At 55.2% G+C, this 16,831-nt stretch overlaps 2 protein-coding genes across 8 annotated transcripts in view; one reads left to right on the top strand and one right to left on the bottom strand.

The window, feature by feature from the left end:
• CTPS1 (CTP synthase 1) overlaps positions 1-8,623 on the top strand; it is a 28,774-nt gene extending 20,151 nt beyond the window's left edge. For all 4 annotated transcript variants that reach the window (XM_070260283.1, XM_023632395.2, XM_023632391.2 and 1 more), the window contains 8 exons: positions 625-687; positions 2,450-2,493; positions 3,718-3,814; positions 4,899-4,954; positions 5,056-5,152; positions 5,612-5,756; positions 6,314-6,405; positions 7,722-8,623. In XM_070260283.1, the coding sequence (XP_070116384.1) occupies positions 625-687; positions 2,450-2,493; positions 3,718-3,814; positions 4,899-4,954; positions 5,056-5,152; positions 5,612-5,756; positions 6,314-6,398 (587 nt within the window). In that variant the 3' untranslated portion in view covers positions 6,399-6,405; positions 7,722-8,623. The remainder of the gene's footprint in view (positions 1-624; positions 688-2,449; positions 2,494-3,717; positions 3,815-4,898; positions 4,955-5,055; positions 5,153-5,611; positions 5,757-6,313; positions 6,406-7,721) is intronic.
• Positions 8,624-10,539: 1,916 nt separating this feature from the next.
• Positions 10,540-16,248, bottom strand: SLFNL1 (schlafen like 1). 4 transcript variants are annotated; one of them, XM_014737560.3, is made up of 5 exons: positions 15,963-16,248; positions 14,606-15,185; positions 12,289-12,825; positions 11,883-12,023; positions 10,540-11,176 (listed from the first exon to the last, which is right to left on the bottom strand). In XM_014737560.3, exons 2-5 carry the CDS (start codon positions 14,990-14,992, stop codon positions 11,054-11,056), a joined length of 1,188 nt encoding a protein of 395 aa, XP_014593046.1. In that variant the 5' UTR covers positions 14,993-15,185; positions 15,963-16,248; the 3' UTR covers positions 10,540-11,053. The 4 variants fall into 4 exon arrangements, with proteins under 4 accessions (XP_014593046.1, XP_023488173.1, XP_023488169.1 ...); XM_023632405.2 differs by having other exon boundaries at positions 12,289-12,822; positions 15,963-16,240; XM_023632401.2 differs by having other exon boundaries at positions 15,973-16,225.
• Positions 16,249-16,831: the final 583 nt, after the last annotated feature.

The following is a 16,831-nucleotide window of genomic DNA, read 5'->3' as shown; positions in this document are numbered from 1 at the left end:
GAGATGACCGAAACCAGACATGGATGCCGTTTCTCTAGAGAGCAGCTCAAGGAGAAGCCTTTTGGGTTCTGGTCGGGAGAAATTCGAACTCTCCTTTAAAAGGAAAAGTTCAAACTTGTGAGCTCCATGTAGGTGTTGTGGGGTTTTCAGAGAATGGAATCCCACTTGGGAAGCCTGGTCCCTTTCCTGAACCCAGCTGTTTGGCAGGACATGAGACGGGGTTTCTAGCCTCCCTTGGACACCGGCTGACTGTAACGGGGTGAAGTGACTTTGGATGCTTCCTGGTGCTGTAAATTTTAGTACTTTTCAACTTGATCAGTTGTAGATGGGAACTTAATGAGAGAGGGTAAGAGAGCTGGAATTGTTAAGTACTGACTAGAATATTGCTTATTTCTAAAAGTGAATAACTGCTGGCACCTGCAATCTTCACATGCACTTAGACCCAGTTTTTGGAATCTGATACAGATAAATGCAGCCGGGGCTGCCTGTTGACAGCAGGAAATGAGGAGGGTTTGTGATTGGCGTTCTGTGAACAAACAGGACACGCAGGCCGTGGCAGGTGGCGGGGAGTGTAGCAGTGTGGCCTTTCACGGGGCTTCATGAGTGTTTCCCTCCACCTGCCAGGTGTGTGCCTGGGAATGCAGTTGGCGGTGGTGGAATTTTCAAGAAATGTGCTGGGATGGCAAGGTGAGTGTCCATTTAAAAGCCTGTTAAATTCTTGCTTAAGTGTTCCTGGAGGGCCTGAAGCCCAGTGCCTTCTGGGTGACTGGGAGCCGTGGGGAAGGTTGGCCGGGTCTCTCGGCAGCTCGCGGGGCGCAGTGAGGGGAGCTGCCGTGTTTGTTGAGGGAAAGCACAGCTCCTCCAAGTGAACCGCAGGAAGGAGGGAGCCGGCTGAGCGAGCAGCCTCGGCCCTGCCTGCATTTCCTGCTCTGGAGAGTCTCGCCCTTCGATCACCACGGCCACTGTCCCTGAGCTGCTGTCTAGCGGGAGAACTGGCCCATGTGAGGCTGTGCAGTTATTGTGAGCTTGGGCTCTGGAGCTGAGCAGACCTGGGCTCAAATTCTGACTTTATCACTTATTATGGGCGATTTTGAGCAAGTTACTTAGCCTTTCTGGGCCTCTGTTTCTTCTGCGAAAGGGGCATTTAATGAGTATTAAATGAAACAGTGCACGTGAGTAGTCCCAGCACAGTGCCTGGCAAAGGGGAAGTGCTCAGTCACGTTGGCTCTGTGCCTGTCTGTCTGTTACTGTGTCCAGACCACCCAGAGCTCAGTGGCTCCCACCATGGTTCTTTCTCAGTATTCTGTGGGTTGACTGACTCGGCTGGGCGGTTTTCTGCTCCATGCGGTATATCTGAGGTCCCCATGGCAGCCCATCATCCACTAATACAGCCCGAGCTTCCTCACAGCATGGCGACCGCTAGACTTTGCCCACTGCGCAAGCGCCTGGCAAGCTTGCTAATGCCCTGTGGTCACGCCCAGTCAGTGGGGGTGGGGCCACACACACAGGGCGAACGCAGGGGCTGCAGTTACTGGGGCCACCGATGAAGGAGTCTGCCACTGCCCCTTGATTTTCTGTCACCCAGTGGACAAACACTAGGTTTTCAGAAAGACTTTATAAGTTCTAAGAAAAATAAAGCAGCCTGAAGGAGTGTAAAAGTCTGGCTTTACCAAGTACAAGTGACTCTTCGGTGGCCAGCTGGCTGTTAGTCCTGGGTTCATTTCACAGTTTTTCTGAGGCTCCTTCACAATAACCCTGAGGGGACAGTGCCTCTGGCTTCTGAGCTCCTGGCTGGTGCTGTCTTACCATCCACCATCCAGAGCTGGCCCTCTGGGCACCCTGGACCCTTTCACAGCATGACCTCCTGCCACCCAACCGGGGCCCCAGTGGGGTGGGTGACCTGGTACCTTAGCTTCAGTTTCGACCCGGCCCTGCTGTAGGCCCAGGAGGGGAACACTACCTAGCATTTCACACAGAAAGAACCAGCCATGCAGCCCCAGGAGCTCAGTGCTTTTAGTCTTTAGTGGTTTAGCTTATGGTTAGACTGTAAATTCAGTGAAGGATAGAAAGGTTGTTTAGGTTTTGAAATCAATTAATTTCTGATTTAGCTATCGAGTGAGGCAGTTGAGTAGGGCCTGTACAAGATGCTGAAGATGAAAGAAATGCAGAAGAAATAAAATTTGCCCATCTTGGAAGGATACAGTCTGAAACGAAAAGTGAAAACATGGACACGACAGCACAGGAACTGTCAGGATGCCTCATCTAAATGAAGGTGATTAGGTTACGTCGTTCATTGTGATTTCTCCATTCTGTGCAGCATCTCAAAAACGTTATCCCTAGTTTTTGCTCTCATCGCTAAAGGACTTAGATTTAGAGCTTAGGGTTGAAACTTAAATCATCAGTTTTGTTTCTAACCGTTTCCATAACACAAGCACTTCTGATTTTGCAGATGCCAATTCCACTGAGTTCGATCCTGAGACCACTCATCCCGTGGTGAGTCTGCTGTTTGAACCTCACCAGGGCTTCGAAGGGTGTGGAAGGGGCATTATGAGTGACTGATGGTCAGAGACAGGAAGGGAGAATTGGTCCTTCCCGAAGAACCCTGAGGTCCTGCACCGTCAGGCGTGCCGGATGGGAAGAACTTTTATTCTTCGTTGTGTAATTTCTCACTATTCCCAGTTTGCCACAGAGAGTTTTTTAAGACAGGTACCAACCCAGCCAACCAGGGGGTTCCTGATTAAAATAATTCTCCATCCCACTCCACTTGGCTCCCAGGAGCCCTTTATAACAATCTCAGTAGGAAACACTTACGTAGGCACTGGTTGTGTGCCAGCACTGTTCTCTCCGCTTTGTATATATTAATTCCCTTAATCCCCAACAACCTGGGGAGGTGGGCATATTATTAGGAAACTGTTGGAATATAGGACTGACTTGTTTCACCGTAACCAGAGCTTTTCAAGGCCAGCACACCTCGTGTTCTATCTCCTATCGGAGGAATGTGGCCCACGGGGGAGGGACAGTGCCTTCATTCTTCTTTGCGTCCCCATCCCAGAAGTGATGGACCTGTTCATGGTACTGAGGATGCTGTGATAAACAAGATGGACAAGACTCTTGATCTCAGGGCACTTAACCAGCATCAATATGTTTTTCGACCTGAAGTTGAACTTGGCTAATACTAAGACCTCAGGGGGAGAAGAGCAAAGGTGTTGAGGTGTGGGACCTCGAGGCGGAGGGGAGCATGGACTGAGTGGTGTGTGGACTGTCATGGCCGGGTGCCTTGGCCTCTTTCTCTACAGACATTTGCTGAGCTCCCGCTGGGACACGGCGGACCCTGGAGGAGCATCTTTTTCCTTTGAGCAGCTCCTGAGTCTAGTGGAGGAGAGTGGGTTATCACATATGTGGTCCTGTATCCATGCTGCTGTGTTAGTCTTTATTAGAACGAGCTACAACCCAGTGGCACTTACAATCCAAAGTGCTGGGGGAGGGAGCGGCCAAGGGAGGGAGCAGCTGTCTGGTCCTGCCGCTCATGAGGACCCTGCCCAATAAGGATTAAGAATGATTATTGGGAGGCATTTTCTGCTGTGAAGAAACATCTCTTGTAAGGAAAAGCTGGGGAATCAGAGCCTGTACACAGGCTCGTTTCATTCAGAGCAGGCGGTCCGTCTCCTAACAGAGGCAGAGTTTGGCAGTGCGTGTTTGTTTTTTAAACATCTCCAGGTCATAGACATGCCGGAACACAATCCTGGGCAGATGGGCGGAACCATGAGGCTGGGCAAGAGGAGAACCCTGTTCCAGACCAAGAACTCGGTCATGAGTAAGAGCTGCCTCCCCGGCCCGCTCTTCGGCCCGGCATGTCCAGGACGCATGTCCTGCGCTGGTGCCGTGGCTCCGGAGAGCCAGGCTGGGACTTTCGGTTTGGTTCTTGCTTTTGAAGTTGTTTTTTCCCTTCCTAGTCATGTTCTTTGGGGACGCACCGTAATAGCCAAAGCTGCAGTGTGGGTCTAGAGAGGTCACGGGCCGTGCACTCAGGGACCTGGGGACCCTGGGTGCGGACAACTCAGCAGAATGAGGCAGTTACTTGAAATCCACTGTAGTCTGTTACTTTCTTCGACTATTAGGTTGAACTGTATGAAACTGCCAATGTTGGTGATTTTTGTCCCACAAAAAAAGCAGTGTCATACAGTTCAACCTAAATAGATTTTATTCTAAAAGTACTAATAGGTGCTAAAGATTTAGGGGAAATTTAGGGAGGAAAATATTTAAGAAAATTACTGTTAGATTTTATTTCCTTAAAATAGAATCTTTTATTTTCTGGGAAATTCTGTCTTTACGAGCGGGGCAGCCGGTGCCTGTCTGGGGGTGTGGTGGCAGCAGTTTGAGCCACTGAGCAGTGATCTCCAGTCCTGCCAACTCTGATGTTCTGTGAATGTGGGGGTCCTGCGCGGCAGCGCAGTGGGGCAGGAAAGCAGCCCGTGTGCAAACGAAGCCCTTCTTCAGGGGCGGCCAGCCATGCGTGGGAGCTTTGGTGACTGTGCCTTACCTGCATGGTGCTGGCCCCGAGGGTCCTCTGGGTGGCTCTCAAGATGTCTGTCTCAGGGCTTTGGCCGTTGGTATGTCTGGCTTTGTCTTCCCAGGCAGTTTCCAGCGGGACAGTGCTTCGTCCCTCAGTGATCGCGTGTTGGAGGGTGGTGGTCAAAGTCTGGAACAGTTTTCTTGGTGTGGTTGGGGTCAAAGACAAGATTTATCTTCACTGCGCTGCCACGAGCAGGTGGCTGTGGTTGGCGGGAGAGTCAGAGAAATACCCTTGGAAAGGCCTGGCTGTGGAGACAGGGAGGCGGGGGGCAGGGGCAGTTGTGAACACACTCAGGAGCCTTTGCATCAGCCTGCCTTTTTGCCAGGGAAGCTCTATGGGGACCCCGATTACTTGGAGGAGAGGCACCGGCACAGATTCGAGGTGAGGATTTGAGCTCTGGGATCTTTACGTCTTTTCCTTCCTGTTGCTCTGGAAACACGCTAAGCTCGGAGCCAGCACAACTAGTCTTCGTGCTTCAACAGGTGAATCCAGTCTTGAAAAAGTGTTTGGAAGATCAAGGCTTGAAGTTCGTTGGCCAAGATGTAGGAGGAGAGAGAATGGAAATCGTGGAGTTGGAAGGTGATTGCTTAGGCAGCGTGTTTAATGGAGAACTTGGGGAGGTCTTCTTGACGTGTGGGAAAATATAAAAACATTAGTTGTTGCCCTTGACCTAACAGTTAGGAAGCAGCACTGTCTTCTGGGGGCTGGGTGTCTTGGTGAACAAGATGTCTTGAGCCCCACTTCTGATCTAACATGACCTGCGTGACTCAATCCTGTGGAAGTCGGGGGGCTGGGGGAGCCGGGGACAGGAACCTGGAGAGGAGGCCCCTGCAGCCAGGAGGGTGACAGTGTGCAGGGGAGAGGCTGTCAGATGTCCCTTGCTTTGTGGTTACCTTTACCCAGGTTCAAATTAAGAAGCTATTTTAAATACTTTTAGGGTCTGTGGAAATGAGAAACATTTAAGGAGAGTTTTTCCTCATCTTTTGCATGTCACGCATACATGCATAGTGAAGCTGTTTACCTGCGTTTCTGTTTCAGATCATCCCTTTTTTGTTGGAGTTCAGTACCACCCTGAGTTCCTGTCCAGACCGATCAAGCCTTCCCCACCGTACTTCGGCCTCCTCCTGGCCTCGGTGGGGCGGCTCCCGCATTACCTCCAGAAAGGCTGCCGGCTCTCGCCGAGGTGGGCTTGGGTTTCTCTGGTCCTCGGGGTGGTCTCTGAGTCATCACAGCGATAAGCGAAGCCACAGGAACCGGGAACGTTCCAGGGTGCTCCTCCTCACACGGACACGCAGGTGTCCTCTGCTCCCCGGGTTTTCTCAGGCTGCTTCGTGCCACCCCAGCCTTCCGCCGGCATGGCGGCCAGGTCCCCGTCTCTGCAGCGTCTGGGTTCTGGGATGACCTTTGGCAGTGGGACCCCATGGTCCGTGGGCGACTGTGGTTTTTCACAGTGTGTCGGCTGCAGCCCGGGTGGACTTCATGTCCTGTTTCTCCTTTATCGGGAACCCGTTAGTTCCTCTGCCTTGGTGGTCAGGGCGTCATGACTGAAGGCTATAAATTGAATGTGTATCTTCTGTCACCAGAAGAAGAATACCCCTCGACAGCTTCATGCTGACTACGTAAGGCAGTAAAGGTAGTTCTGATTTCTGCTGTGTCCCCGTCGTGATGGCGGCTACAGGAACAGGGCCACAAAACAAGCTTTTGGTGGGAGGTGATGAATAAACCCTCTCAATTCTACAGGGACACCTACAGTGACAGAAGTGGGAGCAGCTCCCCGGACTCTGAGATCACTGAATTGAAGTTTCCATCAGTAAATCATGACTGATGGCAACGTAAGTGGTATTTTTAAGCTTCAGGGGTTTTTGTTTGTTTAGTGGTGATAGCACTAGAATTGAAAGAACATCATGAAAGTTTAGTGTTGGAAATGTACCTGCCCGAGAATGAGAGTGGTGAGGTCAGCGTGGATATGAAATGGGCGAGACCCTCCAGGTTACAGGCACCTGTCCGCCTTGCTTTGGGGACTCCGCGTGGGGGACACCAGTTACTGGGCAGTTGTCTCCATACTGATCGCTACATTTGGGTCCCAGTCTGACCAAATCTAGGGGAACTGGACTCAGACCCTTGTTATTTCCTGTAGCCATAAACTTGGAGATCTTGAAGGAGGTGACAGGTGTGACAACATGGGATTTGTCATTTTTGCAGAGCCTCAAGCTTTCATCAGGAAGTGCTTTAAAGCTGATACATGTGACATACAACACTTTTATGTTGATTGCTGCTTATTCTGGAAATCCCTTAAAATCCAAATGATTATTGTACAAACCTTGGTTTGTAAGTTTATAAAGTGTAGCAGCTCTGGGCACTGCCATGAATTATGTAAAGTCCTATTAAGATAACCGAGCAAACTGTGTCACACATTCTGCTGGTGAGGGTCTCAGAGGGGGCTGGGGGTGTCAGTTGGGCATCTGTGGGGTCTGAAAGAACCAAGGGTGTGGTGTGGTCCCATCTTTGGGGGTCCCAGCACAGGGAAGGTGCGCTCCTGCCTGAGGCGCGGGCAGGCAGCCTCCCTGAATCCTGCACCCCTGGTGTTCTCTGGTCTGGCGGGCACATGACTCTTGCCTTCTGCCTTGGTTATCAGCCAGCTGGCCCTTGATGGCCTGAGCCAGGCGGGCCGGTGTGAGAAGTAGGTTCGTACCTGTCAGGAGGAGGGCTCTGATGCCTTACTCTCTGCCGGGTGAGTGTTTAGCACAGATGAACTCACTGATTTTCTCCACCAGATAGTTTGCTCATCTAAGAAACTACCATAAAGAGAAAGGAAGCTTTAACAGTAAAGGGGTGCATGTTGGGGCAGTGACATGGAACTTCTGACTGCCTTGCTAAGTGGAGAGTTTCCTGTTGGTGGCGCTGGTCAGAGGCTGGGAGCTGTGGGAAAGATTGCTTGTGTTGGGGCAGAGGGAGAAGTCCATGTAAGGTCTTGACAACGTATGATTCCATAGGAATTAGACACTCAGCTTCTAATTATTCACGCTAGGCTCCTACTCCTGGTCTTCAGTGACAAATAGGTGCAGTTTGCACCATAGCAGCTGACTATAAGTTCTAACTTTTCTACTTTAACATACATCATATAATTGCTTCATTTATTTTTAAATAGGGGTGCTTCTTCAAGACAGCCTTCGGACTGAGAGAATTGACAGCTTTGACTTTACACTCAGCTTTGACACTTCCTTTAAATTATGTTTTTTTAAGATGATTTTATTATGGGGAAAGGTATTTGGAACACGTTGTGCCCTGCATGTCCCCTCACGTGTATCGGCTCCTACACGGTGCGCTGCCTGGCATCCGACTCTCTCCTTTGCCGCCCTGGAGCTTCTCAGCCGAGAAGCAGCACGTCTGGGCGGGAGCGGAGGCCGGGGGCTGGCGGAGGGCCATCCCTCACCTTGTTCTCCAGCTACCTCACGTCACTGTGGATTTGAGCGTGGAGCCCATCGCTCCCCCTGGGATGCCCAGACCATCAGAAACAGCCCCACGGACTGCGTGGGCACAGAGGGTCATTTAACTCATGCTTACAACACTTGGTGCTGGTAACCTGAGGGCACTGCTTGCCACTAGGAGCAGTGGAACCAGAAACAAAGTCTCGGCCCTGCCCTGTGGAGACTCGGTGCCAGCTGTGGCTGGTACTTGTCCAAAGGGACAGTCAGTTTGTGTCACACGAAATGGCAAGAAGTCTGTGTCTCTCTGAAGTGTGATTTTAGACTCCCTGTCCTCGCTGTGCTTCTCTTCCCGGGCTGGGAAACACTCCTTGCATCAAGGGGTCGCTTAAAAAAGAACAAAGACTCTTTTGGGGAAGCTGCCTCTAAAACCCTCTCATATGTAGACAGCTTTGCTCGAGGGGACTTTTCCTTCCAGAACGGTGTTACTGCAGTTGAAATGCATTATGAAAGCTATTTTCCTAATGTGATGTACTGATGGGCACGGCTGTGTGCCCACTATATTCTGGCTGGACTCCGTGTATACTCTAACTTAAGAAATAAATAAAGCAGACACACTGTATAATGCTTGTTTGTTGTGGCTGGATGGAAGATGTCTGAGCACAGTGCCAGACGTGCCTGTGTGCGGTCGCCTGAACCGTCCGCGCCAGGGCTCCTCCAGGTGAGCACCCTTAAGTGGATGGTCTGATAGTTTAAAAACTAACAGGGGAGGCTTTCTTTTTAATGGGAACCAGAATTTCCCCCAAGCCCTTCAAATTGTGGTTCTTGGCATAGAGAGATCAAAGCAGGGTGCCGAGTACACTGCCAGCTCTTGAGCAAGGGGGCATTCCTGTGATGTGTATGGAGGAGGTCCTTCCCTCTATGGGGCCTGGACCTGGGCGCCTCCGGACGAGGCCAGGAGCAGCAGAGCAGAGCCGCGTGAGCCGGCAGGACTGCTCTGTGCCCCTCGGGTCCTCCTGCCCCCCAGCCTTCTGAGTCCAGAGCATTGTCCTGAGTGGTTCTTCCCCCAAGTGAAATCATTGATATTGAACCCGTGCTCCTTGTGGCGTGTTGGTGACCCTGGCACCCACCACCCACACGCTGGCAGCTGAGCACACCACCCCATGAGCCGGCTACTCTGCAGACAGCCTGAGGCAGATGCTCGGGGCTCAGGCCCGGCTGCTTGTCGGCGGTCAATGCCTTTACTCATTGATTTTTTTTTTTTTAAGATTGGTACCTGAGCTAACAACTGTTGCCAATCTTTTTTTCCCTGCTTTTTCTCCTCAAATCCCCCCAGTACATAGTTGTACGCTTTAGTTGTGGGTCCTTCTAGTTGTGGCATGTGGGACATGGCCTGACAAGTGGCACTATGTCCGTGCCCAGGATCCGAACTGGCAAAACCCCGGGCTGCTGAAGCGGAGCGCGCAAACTTAACCACGGGACCACGGGGCCGGCCCAACTCATTGATATTTGAGAAATTAGGGGTTGGGGAGAAAAATGTTTCTCACCATTTGACCTGGCCCTCCGTCAGAGAGATCCAGAAAAGGAGGAGGCTCCCTTTTATCCTTCCACTCACTAGACCAAGGCCACCATCACTGCTGAGGCCCAGGAGCCGGCGTTCCTCCTCTTGGCCTTTGTCTTCATTTCTCATGGACCGAAATCAAGTGTCTTTGCTGACAGAGGTCTTCACACTTGCCTTGCTACTTTGAGTGTGGCGACTGGGTGCATTCTAGCCTCTTTTCCCACCTGGTGGTCCATCAGACAGGCTTCAGTCATTTTTATAAAAGCCCTTCCCCGAACTGAGGGCTCTGACATGTCCGTTGGTGACGGCAGTGTCTCTGCAACAGCCAGGACTTGGGTGGGTGTGGGTGGTTTGCAAAAGCCTCGCAGGGGGCTGGTATTGCCGCCCCTGCCTTTCACAGTGTCTCAGCTGACCAGTTGTTGAGTGCTGGCCTCTTGCATAACCTTGCTAGAAATGGGACCCCAAATGGCTTTAGGGCTTACAAAACTCAACCAGCCCTGCCACCTGGGCTGTGGCAGACAGGACTGTACCAGGGGCGAGGGCTGAAGCTGAGGCTGTGCAGGAGGGTGGCCTTCCATGCCCGGTGTTGACTGTCCGGCGCCCAGAGGCTTCTCCTTGGGGAGGAGACCCAGCAAAGTGCCTCCAGTGCCCTTCACTTCAACCCAGGTGAGCCGGGCAAGTTCCTACAGTCGAGCAGCGCAACTACCGCCTGACCTCACCCTGCCTTTGTGGAAACCGGCCGCTTCCCGACAGGAGTGTTCCTGAGGGTCGGGATGCCTGGGCTGGCCTTGAGCATGTGCCTGGCACGTGGAAGGTGCTCACAGATGGCTCGCCTCTGACCTCTTGAGCAGCCCCTCCTCTGTGCACTTCTCAAGCAGCCTCTGAAGACCTGGCTCAGGCGCTGTGGTTGGGTGTCCCTGAGGAGCTCAGAGTTTGGCGTCCATTGCCACATTGGGTCCCTAGAAATAACCGTTCTTGCCCCAGGTGCATGTAATTTATTAAAGAGCTTTGACCATCACAGGTCCCAGTAGACGGGCTGGGGGCTGCAGGGTGGCCGGCCTGCCCTGCACCACAGTTAGCGAGTGTGCCTCGCCGCTGCGGGGCGCTTTCCTAGGATGACACATTCCTTTCTGGCCGTCTAGCCCACTGGAGTCAGACCCCAGCCTGGGCGCAGTGAGCATTTTGGAGAAGAACAGTCAGCCCTGGGACAGCTCTGGCCAAGTTTTTTCTGAAAGTAAGGTTCCTTGGGGATGGTGCCAAGAGCTACTTTTTAGCTACACAGACTGGGGTCTGCTCAGGATCGAAGGCACATGGGACCCGCCTGTGTGTGGGCAGGGCTGTCGAAGGATCGAGGAAGTGGGGCTCTCCCAGCCACCTCTGAGCAGCCCAGATGGGTTTTATTGGGAGGACTCTGGCTCACATAGGAAACCCCTGCATTGCCCAGGCTGAGGAGAGGCGCCTCCCTGCGCCGCCCTTTCCTGCCCACTGGGGCCCTCACAGGACGCAGCAGGTGCAGGAGACAGGCTTTTGCTGCTGCAGCTGCTCCTGGAGCTGTTCCTTCTCCACCGTCAACACGTTCACCTTCTCCTCCAGCTTGCTCAGCTCCGCTGTCCACTTCTGAGGGGACATCGTGGAAGCAGATGTCTAAGCTGACATTGTCTTGGGCCCACACACCCTCCCCCTAGGGGTTGACCTGATGGAGGAAGGCAAGGCACAGAGTGCCTGGGGGGGTCTGCTCAAGGCCACTGGGCACCGTATTGACAGTGCTAGGTGGGGAAGCTGGTCCCCTGACCATGCTCTCATCCCTGACCTAGTCAGCCCTTGGGTCTTGACGGAAGCCACCTGACCTGAGGGTCCTGCCAGCATCCCACACCCTAAGATGATCTGTCTTCGCAGCCTCTTCAAGTACCAGGGCAGGCTCAGGTTGGCAGCTCCCCGGCCACATCTTTTCCTCTCTGTCAGCCCCTTACCCTCCTCCACTTTTCTGCTACCTAAAGTTTCCCTCTTGAAAAGGTTTTTCCTTGGAACTGTGTCTAGCATTCACTGCCCCCCATCTTAAGGGTCTCCCCCAAGATAATAGTACACAGTCCTCAAGATTGTCTTGAAACTTCTCAATATTCCACTCTCCTGGCTTCCCCAGCCACACAACAGTGGAATACTGGATGTAGTGGGGTTATTTTGATCCAGCCCCTGTGGTGTACTCACGGGGTGATGGAGCACCAACAGAAACCTGATGGCTTGCCCAGGACTTCTCAGTGAGTGGCTGAAGGGGCCTGGGTCCAGCTTGGGCCCCAGCCTGGCTGCCGCAGCCTTGGCCACTTACCTGCCTGCACCACTCCTGGATGGCGCAGACGGACAGCGGGCCCTGGGTGCTCCCGTCACGCCGCAGGAACACCTCCCCTAGGTCTGTCTCGTAGAGCTGCGGCTCAGCCTGGGCCTTGGCGTGCACACTTAGGCGGATCACCTTGGTAAGGGCAGCAGGCACTGCACTGGACAGTCTGCAGCCCAAACCCCACATCGCTTGCGGCTGGCTGGCTCCTGAGGTCAGCCTGCCGGGGCTGGAGGTGGGGCTGTTTCCAGCTCTTCTCCAGTCTCTCTTTTCCCCAACTCCCTTTTGCCACCGTCCCCGCCCACCATGGCTCAGCAGAGGCGATGTGGGCCATCACGTTTAGAGTGATGACATGATAGATGACTAAATAGACCCGGGGACCTTCATTCCCGCAGCTCACCTTGAGGGGGGTGCTGGTGGTGGAGGTGCTGACCACAGGGATGAAGGTGAGCGTGTAGGCGTCAGGGAAGACCTGGGGCTTGAAGCCCTGCAGAATGGAGTCCACCAGCAGGCGCACGCGGTCCTCGTCGCGGTGGCTGCAGCGGATGCCCTGCACCAGGCCGCTGTCCTCCACGCCCACGAACAGGCTGCCGCCCTCGCTGTTGAGGAAGGCGCATACGTAGCGCCGCACGTGGTGCTTGAAGGCCAGGGTCAGGTACTCGCCGCCCCCCCGCTTGAACTCCACATTGCGCGTCTCGCTGCCCAGGAAGGCGCCCTGGAAGAGCTGCTCCTGGCCCAGGATCTTCTGGTGCATGATGGCACTGTCGGAGCGTGTGCTGCTGGGTGGGACCCAGGAGCTCTGCCGCCGCTGCCGCTGGGCCAGGGCCCGGGTAGGAGGGGTGTTGGTGAGCCGGGTCGGCCGGAGGTGGGAGCCTGGGCTGGGGTCAGGGCAGGGGCCGGGGCTGAGGCTGGGGCTTGGGCCGCTGTCCTCCTCCTGCTGGGGTGAGGGGCAAGAGTTGGGAGCCCCAACCTTGGTGGTAAGAGAGACATACTGCCAGAACCCCCACCCCCACCCCCCTGGGGCCAAGCCCACTTGGGCATCTTGGTGTCCCCACCCAAGTGGAGGGGTCTAATTCTGCCCACCATCCTGCAGCCCGTGCGGGAAACCCTGCTGGGTCAAGGGTTCGAATCAGCCTCTGCTCCTTCCCCTCTGGGCTGCCCTCTTCCCCGCTGGGCTCTGGGAACACAAGGTGGGTAACAAGAGCTGTCTTTCCCGGGGTTGGGGGCTGGGACACCTGTGGACCAAATTCTTCCCATTTGGGTTGTGGACAGGCCTCTGAAGCCCAGGACTGGGTCATTCCAGGAGTCATCTCAGTGCCCTGAGGTCCCCAGTGACAGAGCTTCAGGTTTCTGAATTGAGATGGGTGCTCAGGGACCCCACGCCCTTCCTCATCTCTCTGAAACCCTTGCTGATCGCTTCCGGACCAACGACCAGTCTCCTGAATCTCAACTTTCCTTCGGCCCTGCTGAGTACTTTCCATGGTTCCACTCTGTTCAAGGGCTCTGGGCATGAGCATGCTCATGGCCACTTCCCTAGTCTGGGCCTCATTGTCAGCCCCTCACTGGACTCCCTGCCTCCGGGCTCTCCCCGTCCCATGCATCCTCCTGGCTGACCTAGATGCAAGTCAGATCGTCACTCCTCCCTTACTGGCTTCTCTGCTGCCCTCCCTGGCTTCAGGGCTGGGAGCTGTGTGGACTGCAGCATGGTGATGAGGGGCATGTCCCTACCAGCCCTGCAGCTCCCTGAGAAGACAAATTTACCAGAAACATGGGAAAACTGTCATACAAATATGACGTCAGGCTCACAGGCCTGAAATGTAAGTCACAGAGCCGTTTAGTTCTGCAACAATTTATACGCCATGGAGTTTTCGCCCCCACAGAAAAGGAAAGCCGAGATCACCTGTCTCGTGGGGTGACCCACCACAGCCCCGTTGGTGAGTTCACTGCTCCCTCCCGCCCCACAAAGCCCAGCCTGTTGGCTCTGCCTGGGTCTCAACAGCCTTGGTGGCCTGGCCTCTGCCCACTGGCCCAGCTTTCGTCCTTAGTTCCCCCTGCAGCCCCAGGGACACCAAATGGCTTGCCCTTCTACAAATGCAACATTCCCCCTTATCCATCCCTCTGTACATGCCGTGTCCCTCTGCCTGGAATGTCCTTCCCCTGAGTGCCTGTCCCTAAGTCCCAGCCTGGATTTCACTTCCCCTGTGAATTTGTCCCCAGAGAGCAGTGAGGACCCTCCTCCTGTCCTTCCACAGCTTCCAGTGGCCACTTCGCAGCTTTGTAACTGGCTGTGCCTGGCTTTGCCCATGGACGGAGGGCCCTTGAGGGCAGGTCTGCTGTCTGTTTTACTGCTGGGCACAGAGCAGGCATTGGTGTTTGTCAACAAATGAATGAGGTGGGCCAAGAGAAAATCGGGGTCCCTGAGTATCCAAAGGCCTGGGCTGACCGGGCCCAGGGGCTGGGATGCAGAAGGACCCAGGGAGGACTTCCACACTCTGGCTTTTCTTCACATGCTTCCAGGCTGGAGGCAAACTGTTAGGGTCAGTGTCCCTCTGGGAGTACGCTGGCAGTGCCAGCCTCAAGCCCCCAAGTGTGCAGACTTGTCTCCAGTTCCTCAAAGACACCCTCCACCCCCAGCCAGCGCAGGCCCGCCACACCCAGGCATCTTGGGGAGGCTCTGGGGCTCACCGGCCTAGTGGCTCCGGGAATTCCTCGCTTACCTCTCTGTGGCTCGAGGGCCCACGGCCCTCACCCAACACCAGCTCCTTCCCGCGGGCCACCAGCTCCTTGAGGATCTGGTGCTCCTCCAAGGCTGTTTGCAGGCGCCAGTGGAGGGAGGCCAGGGTGTCCCCGTGTGTGGCTACCTGCACCAGTGCGTAGGCCTTCCGCGGCCGCCGCACCACCTCAATGTGCTCCCGTGCCACCGGCAGCTCCAGCCTCTCCAGGGTGTCGCGCAGCAGGCAGGCGAGCACAGGCACTGAGAACTGTGGGTTCAGGTGGCCCACATAGAGAACGTGCGTGCTGGGTGCCACCTCGAGGCCCGACTCCTTGGGCAGGGACTCTTCTGGGGGTGCTTCCTGCGAGTGTTGCTCGCCTGGAGGCTCCATGAGGGGCTCCTGCGCCTGTGTTTGTGGTGATCTCTTCCTGGGGGTCTCTGGAGGGGTGTCCCTCGGAAGGGCTTCCTGGATTCCTCAGTGCTGGTGGCTCCTCTCAAGGCCCTGGGCTCTCAGCTTAGCCCAGGGCCTCCCAGGGGACTCAGGGGGTGCCAAGGCTCCTGGGAGCTTCACAGATTGGCAGGGGCTGGGCAGGGCCAGAGAGAGAGAGAGGGAGGGTAGAGGCCCAGCAGGAAGGGCCTGTCACCGCGCCCCCCACCCCCCGCCCCCGCCAAGGCCTAGGACAGGATAGAGGAGAGTCAAGGCTGAACAGAGAGCAGAGCATGAGCCTGCCCCTCATTCCACAGAAGTGAAGACCGAGGGATCTGCCCAGAGGTGGAAGAGGGGACCAGAACTCAGACCTCTGAAGGTCCCCCATCTCCTTTCATTGGCCCCAGGGGCCTGTCTTCCCTCCCCAAGCCACAGGCTTGGGGCCTCCTAGGTGCCCTCAGTTTCCTGCCCACCAGAGGTTACTGCTGCCTCCAGGCACCAGCGAAACCTTTCAAGGGCCTTTGGAGAAGTGGCCTTAGCCCAGGCCTCCCAGGCCAGCTGCAGCCCCACCTCTGCTTCCCCGCCTGGTCTGCAGCAGGTGCAAGCCTAGCAGAGGCTGTGAAACAGTCAGGCCAGCTCAGAGGGTCTTCGGGCAGAGGTTCTTAGGCTTTGGGCACACTCAGGGAAGCTATGGTCCCGCCCCAGAAAAACGGCCTTTGCACATTACATATAATCCCAGGAGGCTCGTGGGCCCTTCTGAGGAACTCTTAGTCTACACTGAATCCTCTGGTTTGGGTCCAGAGAGCAGAAGTGAGGAGAGGCAGAATGAGGATCAGAGCTGAGACCCTTTGTAGCCCCTCCCCGCCTCCCACCAGGCCCGGGGCTTCACTCCTGAGCTGTGCTCATACGTGCACACACCAGCCCCTCCACTCACCCCAACACACCCAGCCTCCGGTCTCTGTGGCAGGTACCACTGGGCTGCATCTTTTCTGATTGGATCCTTGAGGCAGGCAGGGCCTGGGGGCCACCACAGCTGGGGTGGGGGCATTCAGGGCAAACAGGAATAGGAGGAAAAGGGAGGCCTAGGACCCTCATGTCCTGATGGTTCCTGGGGACTCGTGGGAGGTGCTAGCCCTGAGCTCCCACAGCCCCTTGACCCCTGGCCAGCAGCTCCGAGGGCACTTGGGGGCTGGGCACAGGGCAGGGAGAACCAGGGCTGTAGGAAGTGGGCGGGGCCTGCACAGCCACCTCTGTGAGCTCATGAGCATCAACAATGCCTTCTTGGCCAAACTCAGGCAGGCAGGGTTGGGAAGTCAATCAGGAAAACCCCTCCTCCACTCCCCACCCGCACCGTAAACAGATACAGCTGTAAACGGATACACCAAGCACCCTGGCCGCAGGGTTCCCTCGGGGCGGCGCCAGAATCCAGGGGCTGAAGACACACCCCTCCCCCCGTAACATCTCCCTAGGCCCCAGAGCCCACACAGGTCCCCTGTTGCCTCAAATCCCCAGCTCCCCCTCTGTCACCAATCCCAGGCTCCACCGAGCACAGACAGGACCCAGCTACCCCAGGATGGATCAGAACACACAGCTTGTTCCAGGGCTCCCCCGATACCAGGCCCTTCTTTATGCCAGAGACAGAGGTTGCTGTCCAGGAAAGCCCTGAAAAATAGTCAAGCAGTACCAACTCTTTTGAAGGACAGGGTTGTCACCTACTGTTTGACATGGGGATACACAGCCTTTATTAATGCAGCAATCTGCTCTTGGGTGGGTGGGTGGGGCCTTTGATAGTGCTCTGCATTA

Source organism: Equus caballus, chromosome 2, assembly GCF_041296265.1.
Source record: "Equus caballus isolate H_3958 breed thoroughbred chromosome 2, TB-T2T, whole genome shotgun sequence".
Taxonomy (NCBI): domain Eukaryota; kingdom Metazoa; phylum Chordata; class Mammalia; order Perissodactyla; family Equidae; genus Equus; species Equus caballus.
The sequence above is the reverse complement of the archived record's forward strand: the minus strand, read 5'-3'. Positions and strand labels throughout refer to the sequence as shown.

Excerpts from the sequence above, each read along its gene's own strand:
- SLFNL1 (XM_014737560.3), bottom strand. The coding sequence starts at position 14,992 with ATGGAGCCTCCAGGCGAGCAACACTCGCAGGAAGCACCCCCAGAAGAG. Across the intron at positions 12,826-14,605 it reads GGCCCTCGAGCCACAGAGAG|CAGGAGGAGGACAGCGGCCC; the intron begins GTAAGCGAGGAA and ends CCCTCACCCCAG. Across the intron at positions 12,024-12,288 it reads CCACCAGCACCCCCCTCAAG|GTGATCCGCCTAAGTGTGCA; the intron begins GTGAGCTGCGGG and ends GCCCTTACCAAG.